Source organism: Alligator mississippiensis, chromosome 4 (genome assembly GCF_030867095.1).
Source record: "Alligator mississippiensis isolate rAllMis1 chromosome 4, rAllMis1, whole genome shotgun sequence".
In the NCBI taxonomy this organism is placed as follows: Eukaryota; Metazoa; Chordata; order Crocodylia; family Alligatoridae; genus Alligator; species Alligator mississippiensis.
In genome coordinates, this window is record NC_081827.1 from 59,729,695 (window position 1) to 59,742,900 (window position 13,206).

Here is a 13,206-nt window from a genome sequence, read left to right on the forward strand (position 1 = left end):
AAGGCTTATAACAGTAAAGGATTTAAACAAGACACACAGGCCTTGTAAAGACATTCAGTTTGTCCTGGGAGAGTTGTTGCTCTCTCAGCGACAGAAAGAGATCTCACAGTTGTTGTTGACTCCAAGATGAATATGAGTCATCAATGTGATGAAGCAATTAGCAGAGCTAACCACACTTTGTCATGCATTAGTAGGTGCATCACGAACAGGTCCAGGGAAGTGATGCTCCCCCTCTATGTGGCACTGATCAGGCCGCAGCTAGAGCACTGTGTCCAATTCTGGGCACTGCAATTCAAGAAGGATGTGGACAACCTTGAGAGGGTCCAGACAAGGGCCACTTGTATGGTTAGAGGCCTGCAGGGAAGGCCTTATGAGGAAAGGCTGAGGAACCTGGACCTTTTCAAACTCCGCAAGAGAAGGCTGAGGGGGGATCTTGTGGCAGTATACAAATTCACCAGTGGGGGGCAGCAGGGAATAGGATATGCTTTGTTTACCAGAGCACCCCTTGGAATAACCAGAAACAAGGGCCACAAGCTGATGGAGAGTAGGTTTAGGTTGGACATCAGAAAGAACTTCATCATGGTTAGGGTTGCCAGAATCTGGAATGGGCTTCCAAGGGAGGTGGGGCTCTCCCCAACCTTGAGGGTCTTCATGAGAAGACTGGACAAGCACCTGGCTGGGGTCACATTACCCCAGCACTTTTTCCTGACACTGGCAGAGGGTCAGACTTGATCCTTTGAGGTCCCTTCTGATCCTAGCATCTATGAATCTATGAATATGAATCTATGAATCTTTACTGAGTCACAGCCAGACAGTTACCATCTAGTATCACCATCATACTGAGGAATTTTTTGAAAGCCCACCTCCTAGAGGATTTGGGACAGAGAAGCAAAAGCTCCCAAATCACTAAGACCCCTAAAAATTGAGTAAAACCACTAAGGTATAACTCTACCCATTTCCACAAGGAACTACTGGAGTACTAGCAATAGTTCACATTCAGAGTTTTTAATGACAGCTAAGAGAGCAAAAAACAGGCATCATCATCTACTCCTTGAAGAAAATAACTCATCACTGTCACCAAAATGATACATAATAAGATTTCTAGAGTGGCTCTTTCACAAGCCTCTCAATCTTTGCCACAAATGGAGACTAGACGTAGATCAATGTTGGCTAAACAGTTTATTTCAGCAGACCATTTTCAAAGATGGGGCTTCACCAGTACCTTTCTCACAAAGAGTGGCACTGACAATCTCATAGGAACACAGAACCATAAGGGATCACCTGGTCATTGAGGACAGCCCACCAAATTCCATTACCAATGGGTCCAAGGGCTTGTCATTTGTCCTATCAAACACACATCAAACAGATATAGTGGTTCTCAGTTCCCCATCACCAACATCTCCATAGGTATGTCAAATGACCCTATTTGTACCTCATGGAGAGAAGAAATTGTTGTTGCCATACAATACCACTCAGAAACAAAAGTAGCAGATGACTCTGACAGAATCCAATTGATGATTTTGATGAAAGAAAAAGTTATTTTGATTGAGGGAAAAAAAATCAATTTATCAAATTAAGCACCATCAGGAACAGTCCCACTGTCTGGAGATACTATGCAAAAAGCAAAGAAACCATTTTCATTTTCAAGAGAACAACCTCACAAAATTGGAGAGAGAGAAAGGAAAAACACTGAATGCACAATCCGGTCAATAAGTCTCCACCATTAATCTAAACATGATCCGTTTTCTGTTATAGATTCTGTAAAAGAATCACACCAATTGAGAGGGCTTCTAGGGGCAAATCTATTGATAACTGTAAACCCAAGACTGGGGTAAAGTAAAACCAAGTCTTTAAGGATGTAATCTATCAGGAAAAAAAAGGGAATGGAATGGGGAGAAAGGAGTGGTTGTATGGAAAAAGGCACAAAGACAGGGATTCCAGTAGCAGACGAATAACCACTAAGTCTAGCTTTATTTCTAGAGGATAGCTTTACTTCTAGAGCGGAGAGGGATGAGAGATATGCAATACAAGGCAGTCAAAAAGTACAGTATGCTGGTGTGCAATTGTGCAGACTTTCCCAGGGCCTGTTGCTTATACCATTCAAATAATTATTACTTAGTTTTATTGATTTTTATGACAATCTCCACTTCAAACATTCCTCATCATTAACTAACTAAAATACAATATGCTTATTTATCTCTATGCATCTTTCCCATATGTCAAGTCAATCTCTCTAGACAATCAATTATTTTCTTGCTGTTCTCAGAATTCCTTCTATTTGCCAGATTTGTGGTTTAATTTGATTTGTGATATGTGCATAGCTGCCAAAATTTCAGAGTACTAACACTTCAGGTGCTATTCAATCACAATTTGGGTGGAAATAATTATTACATTTCAGTTTACTATGAAGGACTAGTCAGAAAAAAATATTAAATGCTAAAAAAATTACTAAGAGTATTGTGGAAAGTGCTGTTTGATTAATTTCTGAGCAATGTAATGATTTAGTCTCCACACACGTTACATTTATGGCACAATTCACATGTTAATCATGGCATAAATAGGAAGGGTACTATATGTATACCCAATTTAAAGCACTAGAAAGTGAGGAATGAGCCATAAGAATGTTCTACACAACATAAAATATTTTTAACTCATTTGTATGGAGCCTTAAATTTTATGTGTGACCAGTAGCTGACAATCATCTAATTGTCAGCCCTACTGGAGGCTTGGTTGGGGAAGCTGAAGAACTTCATCTTATAGGGGCTTTAAATCCTGTAACAGGCAGTCCATTCTAGACTACTCACTGCTAGAAACAGGAGGCTTCTGGCAATGGAGGGGGAGCCTTTGGCTTCATCTGACAGAACTCTAAACCCTGTGCTAAGCAGTTCTGGTCAGGTAACCTGAAGCAGGGGAGCAGAGGCTCCCCATGGGGGGAAGCACAGGCTTCCCCCAGGCCAGGGACTTTAAATCCCATGTTGAGCAGCACTGGCTGGAACAATCCCCTAGTCAAGCCGACAGTCAGCTCATTGTTGGGCAGCCAGCTTTCAACTTGCCAGTTCAGAGGGAGTCCAAGATCATTGGGCACCCCCTACATTGCCAACTACAGCACAATTGGGATCTGATCCCTGATCCCATAATTGCACCTCCTGCTATGCACGTATGGCATGGAAGCTGATGCGACTGTTGGGACCAGGGATCAGATCCCTCATACCTTTAAATGAAAGTCTGTCGAAGGCCTTATACATGCTGTATAAGCTTAATCCAAACTCCATGCAAATCTCTGGTAGACCCTTCCATTGAGTTTAACAGATATTACAGTAGGCCCAAAAACCAAAAAGAGCAAAATTGAAATCCATGCATGTACTATTCCTTCCCTTCTACTTGAGGACCATCCCCTTTGATTCATATGGATTTGTTTCCCCCTCTCAGATTACCAGCCTTTTCTCAAATAGTTCACGGCAGCGGTAGCATCTCTTCATTACTCTGCAACTTGTTTGTGCAGTGACATTAAAATTTCTCTGACTAGCCAATTTCCAATATGTTGGTTCTAGCAGAGACAAAATGTTCTGTTAAAATGCCCTGCATTTTCAGCATTGAGTTTTTGTTAACATAGAGAACTTTGCAAAGAAAAAATTAAAACTGCTTTTCTGAAGTGCACAACTCTATCATCTGCTGAGCATGTCAATGTAAACACAACATTTACCAACCCAGAAAAAACTCAACATAATAATGATTTTAAGGGGCAATTCATTCCCTTTACTTGATAATGTTCAAGACTTGCTGTGAAAAAAATTCTACGTGCTGTTTAGAGGAGCTGGTTATAATAGTCTCGCATGTTAGAAAAATGATTGCAGCATATAGCCTACTCAAAACTAACTTGTATCAAAAGGTAGCTCTTGAGGGATAATTTTATTTTTTAAAAAACCCTTTGCTATTTTCTTTGAAAGATTAGGGGGGAAAAAAAATCAGGAGCTTGTCAGCACTTATTACTAATGCATAATATTTTCATCTCCCTTAAAAATGTCAGCATATTTTGCCATTTTTCTATAGCCTAAGCTTTTCCTTTACATGCAAGTTGTACCTAAACTTCAAGTACCATGTGCTCAAATTAAAATAAAAAAGAAAGAAAATCTTCTGAAAGCCATTCAATGAAAGGATTATGAAAACAGTTCTGCGCCATTCTGAAAATAACTGTGTAAGTGACTAACTTTCCACAAGGGTATAGTCCTGTTAAATTCAGTGCAGCTATTTGGATGGATAAAGCTGAAGTACTCATGTAATCAGGTGTTTTTGAGACAAAGGCCACAGACTTGAACATTAGCAATATAATTCTGAATGCTAACTCAACCTATGGAAAGACACAACTGTTCATTGTCAGTCTATGTAAGAAGAGATAAACATTAAAAAGTAGCCTGATATCACACCAAAGTAAGACAAACTCAACCATCAGTTCTGAGGAATGCTTATGGACAACAATCACTCTTTAGAACAGTAATGCCTATATTTCAATTCTGCTTGTATGTCCACTTTTATTATACATGCATATAGATAATGGATAATGTGCTTAGGAATTCATCTTTTCCTGATGGTAATCATTCGGACTCTCAAACTCTTAATCATTTGAACTCTGGAACTAAGGAACCACAAACAAACACCATTGATCTGATGAAGCAACAAGCTATATTAAGCTGATTAGCTCTCCCCACAAGACCTATCTTGTTTTCACATAATTCTCTCCAACAAAAAGAAAAAATACTGGAAATAAAAATTATACATAATGTAGTCTTCTCCTAAACCTGCTTCCTCTCTGACCTGTTTCTGGATTTCCTTTATCTAATCAACACATGTTCTTTCTGTCTTTCTGTCAGGCATCCTTCATTTCACTTCCCTGTGACTGCTGCTGCATCCGTCTTGATGACTTCTTCTCTCCTCAGCCTTGTTGTCTTGTGCTCTCTTTTCTTGGGAGTTGCTGATTTACTCCATGCTTCATTTTCCTTTGCCTCCAACTGACTCTCTTGCCTATTTTCAGCTTCCCTTCTCTTTCCCTCATACAGCTATCTTCTTCTCCCATGACAGATACAGAAGTTTCTTAAACTGGTGCAGTAAAGGCTTCATTACTTTTGCTCCCACTGGATACTAAGGCACAGAGGATCCTATCCAGATCACTTGGGCACCTAAACACTGATGGCCAGAAAATAGTATTTAGAAGTTTGTTTTTTGGGAACTGGCTTGTAGGTAAAATATATGTTTTAAAAGAATGGTCCAGGGCAATGACAAGGGTTAACTGATTTCTAAAGGCCTGGTTGCTACAGAGTTTCACACAGCCTTCAGAGCAGATGGGGTGTCTAACCCAGGCAAGCAACAAGTCCAGCGGATATACACATAGCCTAGGAAATTCTGGGCACGTACCATACTGTTTCATAACATGATAGGGTGGCACCAGCTCACAAGGCCCAAGAGAGGGGGCCTGCGAGTTCCAGTTTTGGGGGAACAGACCAAATTAAGAGAAGGCCCAGAAAAACCAAATTAAGATGTGCACATGTGATGGGCTTGTGTAACAAAGAAATATGCTGATAGGAGAGAACGTGGATAGTATGATAACCAGAGAGAGACCAATCAGCAACAGCCATGGATGAAGAGTCATCAGGAGGGAAAAAGAATACAAAAGTAGAGACTGTAGAGCAACAAAGGGTCTCCATCTCTGAGAGAGGTCCCCAAGGGGGGAACCTGAGGCACCACAGACAGAGGGTATACCACCAGCCTGTCTCATCCACACCATGGGGTGGAGGGAGGGAAGTGGGCCTCAGCCTCAAACCACCGGACATCTGACATTCAAGAGAGAACCTCAGAGTGAAGCTCACATACTGGCCAGACATTTCTTGACTTTAATGACAGCCCTAGGATTGGGAGATATATAGAACTGCTTGCATTATTCTTTTCTGTTATCACTATGTATCAATACAATTTGCCTATTATTAAATGGAAATATCATGGTCGGTCTGAGGGTTTGGGTATCTAGGTCCTAAATCCAGTGCCAGCACACATGACTGAGGTAAAATTTAGGCACCTAATTCACAAAAAGCAATCCAGACTGACTAGATTTCCAATGGCTGTAAAGCTATTTAGGCAACTAACTCCCTTTTGGCCTGAAAGATTCAGTAGGGGCCTAGAAGTAATATTCTATTCATGCCCAGACACAATTGCCTAGATGACAAACTCTTGGTTAAACTCCATTCTCATCCAGATCATACTGGTGAGGCACTTACAGACCACCCAGATTCTCAGTCTGTTAGATATCCACTGTGCACACTTAATCCCAGACGGATACCAAGAGCATTAAGTACAGAACATAGCAATCATAGCCACTGCCAAACATAGTCAGAGTTTCTTCTTTGACTAGTAGACCAAAGTGCAGTAGGGGGACACGACCCTGAGTGTCTATTTCACTTTGTAATGAATTCAATGAACTCAGTATGAATAATATGTCTCCCCCTCTGGCTTCTGAGCTGATGGAGGCACCCAATGGGCAGCCTGGAATCAGGTGCCTAAATTCTGAAGAGGAGCAGGAGTTCAGGCACACTCCCATGCTCAGCATTTTTTACTGGCTACCTGTAGGTGCCTCCCTACTCAGCACTCAGATACTTGGTCATCCCTTGAAGGAGCCCACCTCTCCTTATTCAATACACAGGAATTCTACAGGCCAAATCTAGTCATCTTTTGGGGGTAAGGAATTGAAATATTAGTCACCTGAGTCAGGGTGTCCACAAGAATGACCTGGATCTGGCCCTCAGGTACTACATAGAAGGGGTACCATATATGCACCTCAAAACAACAGTCTTATTAGATAGCCATGCCCATCCTACAGGCCTTGTGCATCCAGGCAAAGGGGGAGAGAGAAAATACAGGGAATGTATGTACTAAGCACAGGGCACAGCTTTTCAGTTTAGCATTTGTTGCTTGTGTACCTCTGAAAATTTGATGTACAACAAAAGCTTTGTTATCCAGCACCCATGGGAAATGGGGGGTGCTGGATAACCAAATATGCCAGTTACCTGAGAGGCCCAAACAGGCGTCTTTGCCTGCTCGGGTCGCTGCCCCTCCCACCGCATCAGTGTGTCAGGGGACAGGGAGAGGGGCCCTGGGCACACTGGGGAAAGGCTACTAAGCCCCGGGCCATGGGAGCTCAGAAGCGCAGGCTGCTTTGCCCTGGGCCGTGGGGGCTCAGTGAAACCGGAAGTGCCACAGTGGGCACTTCCAGTTTCGCTTTTGCCGCATCGACTGGCATGCCGGTTAGTACAGCATGCCAGTTTGTGAGGTGCTAGATAACACAGCTTTTACTGTAGTTCAGTATTCATTTCCTATCCATACCACACACAAGCTTGCATGGTCAACCTCTGAATATAAAAAGTCAAGAATAATAGATCCCACACTGCATATATTTTTCACTGAATCAACCAACTATGTAAAACTCACCACTAAAAAGCAACAGCAACTAACAAAATCTTGAATTTCTGTATTCATTACAAGTTCTGTTGTGAGAATCAAGATGTAATACAGATATGAATGAAACATTTCCATAAACATGGCAGGGAGAGACTGGCTGATCTGGAAATTTATTTTGCCTCTAAATCATTTCTTTTGTGCATGACTGACAGAAGTAGAATTTTTTTTAAGCTTTCGCATCTAGGAAAAAATAATGAAGTTTTCCTGCCTCTATGCGCTTGTTCCTTTTTATGCAATGACTTTGTATCTGCACATGTATGTTTCAGAAAGGAACGATGGACATCTTATAGTATGCTGCTAGCAAGCTGAATGGAGATTTCTTATTTAATTTTAAAGTTTCCCATTCAAGCCATCACAATCTCATTCCTTTCTTGCAGCCCCTGTACACAATAATGCAATAATGCCAAACAACAATGTTTCTTATTGAGTAATTTAACAGCACTCCTAAGCATAGGCCTCAGAAGTTCTTAGTTTAACCTGCAGTGCAGTAAGAACTTCTATAGTAAGTCAGCTGACTTCTGCAGTAAGTCAGCTTCTATATTAGCATATGTATCAATTATCATTATATAGTGAAATATCACACATTGATGCAATTCACACAAGAACGCAACAAGTGATACAGCTGAAATACACTTGCCGGAGCTTACATCTCAGAACTCAGGAGTCAATTGTTGCCTGCTTCCCGGATTCCTGAACAGGGCAAAGAAACTACCCTTCAACTCTTTATTTTGACTGTTTTAGAAGTATTTTAGCAGGTGTGTTAAACCACAAATCTGTTCAGAATCTGAATAGAGACTTGGACAGAGTAGCTGCAGCAGAAAGTTAAATAGGGCTAAATACCTAATTCAATTGTGGCAAATCTGACAAACAGTACATTTGTGTTTAGAAAAGGTTAATGCACTCGTAATCTGTTCACCGGCAAAGGGAGGTCAGGACAGGGTTATATATGATATAATCACATTTTCTTCACAGCTAACCCAACTTTACCCTTGTAATTTTGGCACTCCAGTATTGCTAAGCTGCCCCAAAAATGACACTTTAGGATGTCCTTAATACAAAAGGCGGGCCAAGTAAAGACATCATTACACCATGACAATCTCTGGCTGCTGGAAATGTTCTAAATGTTGCTGGCAAGTGATACAGTTTAAAAAAGTGTAAATCTAGATTAACTCATTGATGCTTTCAGCTCCTTTTAGGAGGAAATGTCATAGGTACTCATCACAATGTAGAGGACTGGAGAATCTACCAGCAACCACTCCTTGCAGTTACAGATGCATGTACAACAAAGCCCATCTGATTTCAATGGATTTTGAAATACTTTAGTACCAATGTCTAAAGTAATACAGAAATACCAGTTCCATTTATGGACATCATTCTCGCTTCACAGTTGTCTATTCAGACCTATCTCAGGTATCTTTGCCTGCTATGCAGTATATTAGAGGTTCCAAACAACTGAAACAAAGCCAATTACTAGGGTGAAAAAATAATAAACATAATTTATAAATTATTACTATTATAACTGATAATATTAATGCTCTGACTAGTATCATGTAGATGTTCTGTACATGAAATATTAGGAAGCATGAACTCATGTATTCTCTCTGATTCTGCTACCCTGAATAGACCATATGATCAAAACTTCCTATCAGAATTGTAATTCAGAATCTCACATTGAAAATTCTTAAAGGAATATGCTTAGCTCCCATAAACATAACTAGTTAAATATTATACTTCTAACAGGGTCTTTTAAAAATAGTAAGTGTCAGGCCTCTCAATCTCCCTGAACTGTTAAAATTGCTTTACTACTGCTTTGCAGTCAGATAGCAAGTCTTGACTCATCCTTTTTACTCTGAAAACCAGCACCATCACATCAACAGAGCAACAAATAAGATCCTGTTCAAAATAACTGCATGATACAGTAAATGACCATATGCCATAAGCACAAGTCACACTAAGAATGTGGAGTGCTCTCACCTGCAATTTTTTTTTCTTCCCTCTTTTACGATCATAATGGGCAGATGATGATCACATCTTAAAATGGTGGAAGGAGGGGTGGCAGGCCGGGGGGGGGGGGGGGGGGGGCGACACGTTAAATTCTACATTCTTCCCACAAACTTCAGTGACTTTCTGCTCAGAACAAAACATTTTACACTTTACTTCCTCAAACTCTGGCCATCATTTAATTGGCTAGATCTCATTAAATCTCTTTTTAAAATAGAGATCACAATATGTTAAAGTATAATGAGTTTTTTCTCTAAATTGCATGCTTACAAGTACTACTATATGTTACAGGGGGAAAACTGTGCTTGGAAAAATATATATAAAAATAACAGACCAGACAAAATTAATTGGACTCTTTGTAGAACAACATATAGTTATTATTTCTTTTCATCAAGCACTAGCTCTCCCCCAGTGCTTCTTGGCACCAATGTGTTTACAAACAAATCTTGAAGCAACATAACCTGAATTAGTGTTTTGCTATTCACAACACAAATAAGTTCTTCAAGGGAGACAACATAACTCAATTTAATGGTGGGTATCAAGTAAATCCTCAAAGTCCACGTTAAAAGTAAAGTAATGACAGCATACCTTCATTATTTATATTTCTTATAAACTTAGGAGATGGGATTCACATGAAAAAAAACCCTGAATGTTAATGTCTACATGTTACTAAGTGAATAGACAATAAACACTGCAGAAATGAATATCTCTTCCCTTCACTAATTTGCGAGGCCACAGCAGCTTCCCATGCTTCCTACCTGCTTTAACAAATTGCTCTAGTGTAAATGCCTCCTGTGCCAGAAATATGGGTTACTAAAAGCAAAGTGCTTTATTACTGATCAGAGCCTGTGGCTTAAAACGTAATGTGACTATAACTCAGGTTTTTAATAATTGTATGTTCGATCACTGGTTTTTAGAATATCTCACTGGTGATTGAAATGCAATGAAGGAGTCTCACAGTTTTCTACAAATCACAAAAATACTAATGGCTACACTGGAAGTGGTCAGAAGTAATTGTGGTACCAGAAAAATACAGTGCTTCCATAGCATATATTTCTAATAATTACCATAAGGTAATGTTCATTAGCAGAAATCTCACCATTGAAAGGTATTACCTTCCTAATGTCATAGGGCATCTACACACGTAATCGGGGTGGGGAGCATGTTTTAAGTACAGCAGCTCTCAGAGCCACTCTAATTAAAGCACCCATAGTGTCATGTGCATTCAGCGTCCCACACTTCAAAATGGCAGTGGGGGCGCTTTAACTAAAGCTCATTAAACAAACTTTAGTTAAAGCGCTCCTGCTGCTGTTTTGAAATGCAGGGACGCTGAATACACATGATGCAGAGGCTGCTGGAGTGTGCTAAATGGCCCGCTCCAGTAGACACAGAGCCAACTCAATCAAATCTGCTCTGATGTTTGCTGAATATCCTTTTGCATAAAGAACTAATGCATTCCACAGGGCAAATAAAGCCTTTTTTCCCACTAAGACTATGTCCCAAACCTCTGAATCACATCTGCCTCATCTGCCTAGTGTTAAAAAGAAATGAGCTCCTCCCAGAAGCAAGTATAGAAGCAGCTATTTTAAAATGCTGCTGTATTAGATGTTAAATTGTTACTTTATACCTGGTTTTTTTTCAAGTTGAGAACACGCTGCAGTGGAAGACATCCACATAGCCCAGACACTCTGCCTAGAGACAACCATGAGCTGAACAGCATAAGTGGAAGAGGTACAGAGGAGGATAGGGAATGCACTCCAGCAGCACAATGGCAACTGTAGAATCCCCTGTTATAGAAGAATTCCAAGGAGGGGAAAAAACAGCCTCTAAGAGACAGGAAATTTAGCTGTGTAAGTGCACTCAGATCCCCAGAATACCCCCACTGCACTTCCAAATTTCTCTCTGTGTACTATGGTTGTCTTTTCCCCCTGTCAGGCTCTCTCTTCCAATTACTTTTCTACAAGTAATGGTGTGCTGGCTCAATTGCCTATTTTAGACAAATGATACAAGTTATTTATGATTTGCAGGATGTACCAGCTTTTATGCAAACTGTACTCCTGTAATTATTCACTTATTTTTTGTTCCACGGGATTTCTATATGAAATGTTAAGCTAATTAAAATTAATTAATGCAGAATAGCATTTAAAATGCATTGATATGATTCAGGTCTTTTCGTTTCATAAATAATCAGCTCTTACCTGTACAAGAGTAATCATCAATCCGGATATATCCTGTTTTGCAGATGCACATGAAAGATCCTGGAGTATTTAAGCACATAGTATTCTCACGACAGTAGTGCCGTCCTTCAGCGCATTCATCAATATCTGTGAACAAAGCAGTGAAGGAGACTGAGTAAGAAGTTACTTGAACAGCAAAGCATTTGGGAAAGTTTTTAGGTTCTTCTTTTTAAAATTCCAGTTTGAAGTGTTCAAACAACAGGAACAGCATGACTTTTTCTGAACAGCTGTTAGTGGAGATACAAAGACGATTACATTGGCTTAGATCTTTCCTAACTTCTTTTGAAGTGTCTAAGTTGTTAGTCCTATGATTTAAATAAGACCAGTTCATTTAAGGACCTAATGACCAGATGGATTGTCTCTACACTGCAGTGTCATCAATCTATATACATATAGATTGCATATACACAAATAGTGCATGTCCAGAAGAGCGTGCACGAGATAACCTCAAACCCCTTTGAGGCGGGGCAACAGGCATATGCAGGAATGAAAAAATGTTATCTCCAGGGGTCTAAAAAAAATGCTCTGCAATACAGCGGAGCAAGGCACAGCTCAAGACCATGCCCTGAGCCAGTCCTCCAAAACAGATGCTCTGGTTTTGGCCAGAGCGTCTCTTTGGTGTCCCTGCTGCCCCCGGCACTGTTCAAGGTAAGTTGGGGAAGAGGTGGGGGTTCATGGGTGTTGGGAGGGTGGGGGTGAGGGGTGGTAAGGATGGGGGCGGGGGGGGTTGGAGAGTGGCGGGGAGTGGTCGCACAGCTCTGGGAGGCATGTACAGAAGCCACGCCTCCCAGAGCCCCGTGACCTGCTCCGGTACAAGGCTGGACTAGCGAGCCACGTGGAGCTGGACCAGGTCCTCACCCCTCCCTCCCCCCCACCGACACAGGGGGCAGAGGAGGGAGCGGCCCTGGGGCCTGGCCCATGCTGACAGGAGCCGGTGTGATATGCGGTTCCCACATGCTGCACCGGGTCCTGCCAAGGCTGGGCCCTTCCTATAGCTACAGGACCTAGCCTGGTGCGTGGGGACTGCGCTTAGCCAAGCCGGGTCCTGCTGGCCCTGGGGCTGCTTGTGCTGCCTGGCAGCTGGGCGGCACAAGCAGCCCCAAGGCCGGCAGGACTCGGCTCGGCTACACGCCCGGGGGGGGGGAAGTGGTGAGGACCTGGCCCAGCCCCAGCCCCATGTGGCTTGCTAGTCCAGCCTTGCACCGGAGCGGGTCACGGGGCTCCGGGAGGTGCAGCTCCTGTGCATGCCTCCCAGAGCCATGTGACCCGCCCTGGTGCAAACCTGGACTAGTGAGCCTCAGGTATCTGGGCCCAGCCCAGCTGGGCTGCAGAGGGGTCCCAGGACCTGGCTGGGCCTAGCACGCAGTCCCCACGTGCTACACTGGGTCCTGCTGCCACAAGACCAGCCCAGCTAGGCAGCAAGAGCAGCCCCAGGGCTGGTAGAACCAGGCTGGGCTCAGCACAT

At 42.0% G+C, this 13,206-nt stretch overlaps 1 protein-coding gene across 3 annotated transcripts in view; it reads right to left on the minus strand.

Moving 5' to 3' along the window:
- NELL2 (neural EGFL like 2) overlaps window positions 1-13,206 on the minus strand; it is a 284,768-nt gene that overhangs the window by 106,456 nt on the left and 165,106 nt on the right. For all 3 annotated transcript variants that reach the window (XM_014601082.3, XM_014601081.3, XM_059726036.1), the window contains one exon: window positions 11,703-11,828. In XM_014601082.3, coding sequence (XP_014456568.1) covers window positions 11,703-11,828 — 126 coding nt within the window. The remainder of the gene's footprint in view (window positions 1-11,702; window positions 11,829-13,206) is intronic.